Source organism: Austrofundulus limnaeus, unplaced genomic scaffold (genome assembly GCF_001266775.1).
Source record: "Austrofundulus limnaeus strain Quisiro unplaced genomic scaffold, Austrofundulus_limnaeus-1.0 Scaffold1172, whole genome shotgun sequence".
NCBI lineage: Eukaryota > Metazoa > Chordata > Actinopteri > Cyprinodontiformes > Rivulidae > Austrofundulus > Austrofundulus limnaeus.
Genome location: NW_013953574.1, coordinates 34,137 through 36,844, shown reverse-complemented (window position 1 = coordinate 36,844; position 2,708 = coordinate 34,137). Strand labels below are relative to the sequence as shown.

The 2,708-nt window shown below is 50.9% G+C and overlaps 1 protein-coding gene across 1 annotated transcript in view; it reads left to right on the top strand.

Annotated features, from left to right (window-relative positions):
• Window positions 1-2,702, top strand: part of dgkd (diacylglycerol kinase delta) — a 20,224-nt gene extending 17,522 nt beyond the window's left edge. Inside the window, exons 22-25 of the mRNA XM_014031060.1 lie at window positions 172-289; window positions 449-579; window positions 1,389-1,488; window positions 1,594-2,702. Of these exons, the coding sequence (XP_013886514.1) occupies window positions 172-289; window positions 449-579; window positions 1,389-1,478 (339 nt within the window). The 3' untranslated portion in view covers window positions 1,479-1,488; window positions 1,594-2,702. The remainder of the gene's footprint in view (window positions 1-171; window positions 290-448; window positions 580-1,388; window positions 1,489-1,593) is intronic.
• The last annotated feature ends 6 nt before the right edge of the window (window positions 2,703-2,708 follow it).

The following is a 2,708-nucleotide window of genomic DNA, read 5'->3' as shown; positions in this document are numbered from 1 at the left end:
TCTGGTGTCTCTCGTCCTCACTGAGGACTCTGGTGTCTCTCGTCCTCACTGAGGACTCTGGTGTCTCTCGTCCTCACTGAGGACTCTGGCGTCTCTCGTCCTCACTGAGGACTCTGGCGTCTCTCGTCCTCACTGAGGACTTGGCTGATCTTCGTGTCTTTGTCTCCTCAGGGACCGTTGATGGACTTCTCGAAGCGCAGTCGCAGCGGTAAGTTTCGTCTCGTCCCAAAGTTCAAGAAGGACAAAAACAACAAGAACAAAGAGACGTGTGCCACCCTGTTCCTGCCAGGTGAGCCCCGCCCCTCTGCCAGCTGTCTCCACCTGGTCCAATATCACGGGTTAAAGGTGTCTTTCTCTGTCTTTCCACCACGTCTTGTCTGTCTGGACCACTTCCTGTCTGTCTGGACCACTTCCTGTCTGTCTGGACCACTTCCTGTTGGTGTCTCAGTTCACCAGTGGGGGACTGAAGAGGTTGGGGCTTGGCTGGACAGTCTCTGTCTCTCTGAGTATAAGGACATCTTCATGAGACACGATGTCCGTGGAGCTGAGCTCATCCACCTGGAGAGGCGGGACCTGAAGGTATCGCTGCTAGCTAAAGGCTAAATGCTAACCGAGCCTGTACACGCTGGACTCGCTGCTAGTAAAAGGCTAACCGCTAACTGCTAACCTAGCCTGCACACGCTGGACTTGCTGCTAGCTAAAGGGTAAATGCTAACTGCTATCCGAGCCTGTACTCGCTGCTAGCTAAAGGCTAACCGAGCCTGTACATGCTGGACTTGCTGCTAGCTAACGGCTAACTGCTAACCGAGCGTGTACACACTGGACTCGTTGCTAGCTAACGACTAACTGCTAACCAAACCTGTACATGCTGGACTAACTGCTAGCTAAAGGCTAACTGCTAACTAAGCCTGTACATGCTGGACTCGCTTCTAGCTAAATGTTAACTGCTAACCGAGCCTGTACATGCTGGACTCGCTGCTAGCTAAAGGCTAACCGAGCCTGTACACGCTGGACTCGCTGCTAGCTAAATGCTAACTGCTATCTGAGCCTGTACACGCTGGACTCGCTGCTAGCTAAAGGCTAAATGCTAACTGCTAACCAAGCCTGTACACACTGGACTCACTGCTAGCTAAAGACTAAATGCTAACTGCTAACCAAGCCTGTACACACTGGACTCACTGCTAGCTAAAGGCTAAATGCTAACTGCTAACCGAGCCTGTACACACTGGACTCGCTGCTAGCTAAAGGCTAAATGCTAACTGCTAACCGAGCCTGTACACGCTGGACTCGCTGCTAGAAGACAGATGTTTGTTTAGCTTCAGTCACAGGTCTGTAGAGTTCAGGATGAAGAGTCTCGTTAACCCTCCTCTTCCTCGTCTCGTCTTCAGGACCTTGGGGTGACGAAGGTGGGTCACATGAAGAGGATCCTGCAGGGCATCAGGGAGCTGACCAGAACCAGCTGCACCAGCGAGGCCTGACTGAAACCAGGTGACTCTTAATCTCCAGTCATCAAGAAACCTGGACCTGGTCCTGGTCCTGGTCATGGTTCTGGTCTGGCCTCTGATTCTTTGTTTTTGTTCTCTTGTTACCTAGCAACGGCTGCCTGCTCTCCTCCTACTTCTGCTGCTACTCGCCACCTCGTCCAGCTGACCTTTGACCTCCTGAACAGAGCCCTGTACTGGACCAGAACCAGGACCAGTTCTCCAGAACCTGGTTCCCAACTGGAGCCAGAACCAGTTAGATGATCCGTCAGTGCCTTCACATCTGACCCAGCATCCGAGGACCAGAGGAACCTTCAGATTTGGATCCAGAGTCCCAGCACCAGACCACAGACCGGATCTGTTCTTTTAGTTTTAGACTTTTTCTTGATTTGTTTTTTTAATCGGCTCAGATGAAGATCAGTTGATCCATCAGAACCAGGTGGTCCAGGGACTGGATCAGTGGACCTGCTTCAGGAAGCAGAATCAGGACTTAAGTGGTCCTTCGTTACCCAGAGACCCAACTGACCCATCAGAGCCTCTTTCGGTCTTTCCTGTTGGACCAGGACCCAGCAGAACCCTTTAAACAACAGCTCAGAGGAATTTAGACTTTAAACTTCCCTCACCTGCCTGACACAAGTCAGGTGTCCCAAAACAGGAAGCAGTGTAAAACAGGAAGTGATGGTAAACAGGAAGTGATGGTAAACAGGAAGTGATGTAAAACAGGAAGTGRTGTAAAACAGGRAGYGRTGTAAAACAGGAAGTGATGTATCTGATGGTCAGATCATCTGACTAAAACTGCTTCAAGTTAAAGCAAACAGTTGAACAGACCCAGTCCTGACCTGTTGGGTTTGAACACTCGTCAGCTGTCAGGACAGCTGATGGAACCAGAACCAGCCCAGATCCCAGACCTGGTCTGTTGAAGCACTGACTGTGATGTCGGAGTGTCCCTGAACGCACCAGCAGCACTGATGACCAATCAGCATCACTGACAGGAGATTTAAATGTTTACTCAAACATGTTGCCTTAAAGATGGGTCAGCACCAGACCCACAACCTTCAGCTGTTCCTGGATCAGTTCTGTGTGGTCCAGCAGGGACTTCCTGTTGAGAGCAGGGACTTCCTGTCATTGATCAGGGACTTCCTGTTGAGAGCAGGTACTTCCTGTCATTGATCAGGGACTTCCTGTTGAGAGCAGGGACTTCCTGTCATTGATCAGGGACTTCCTGTT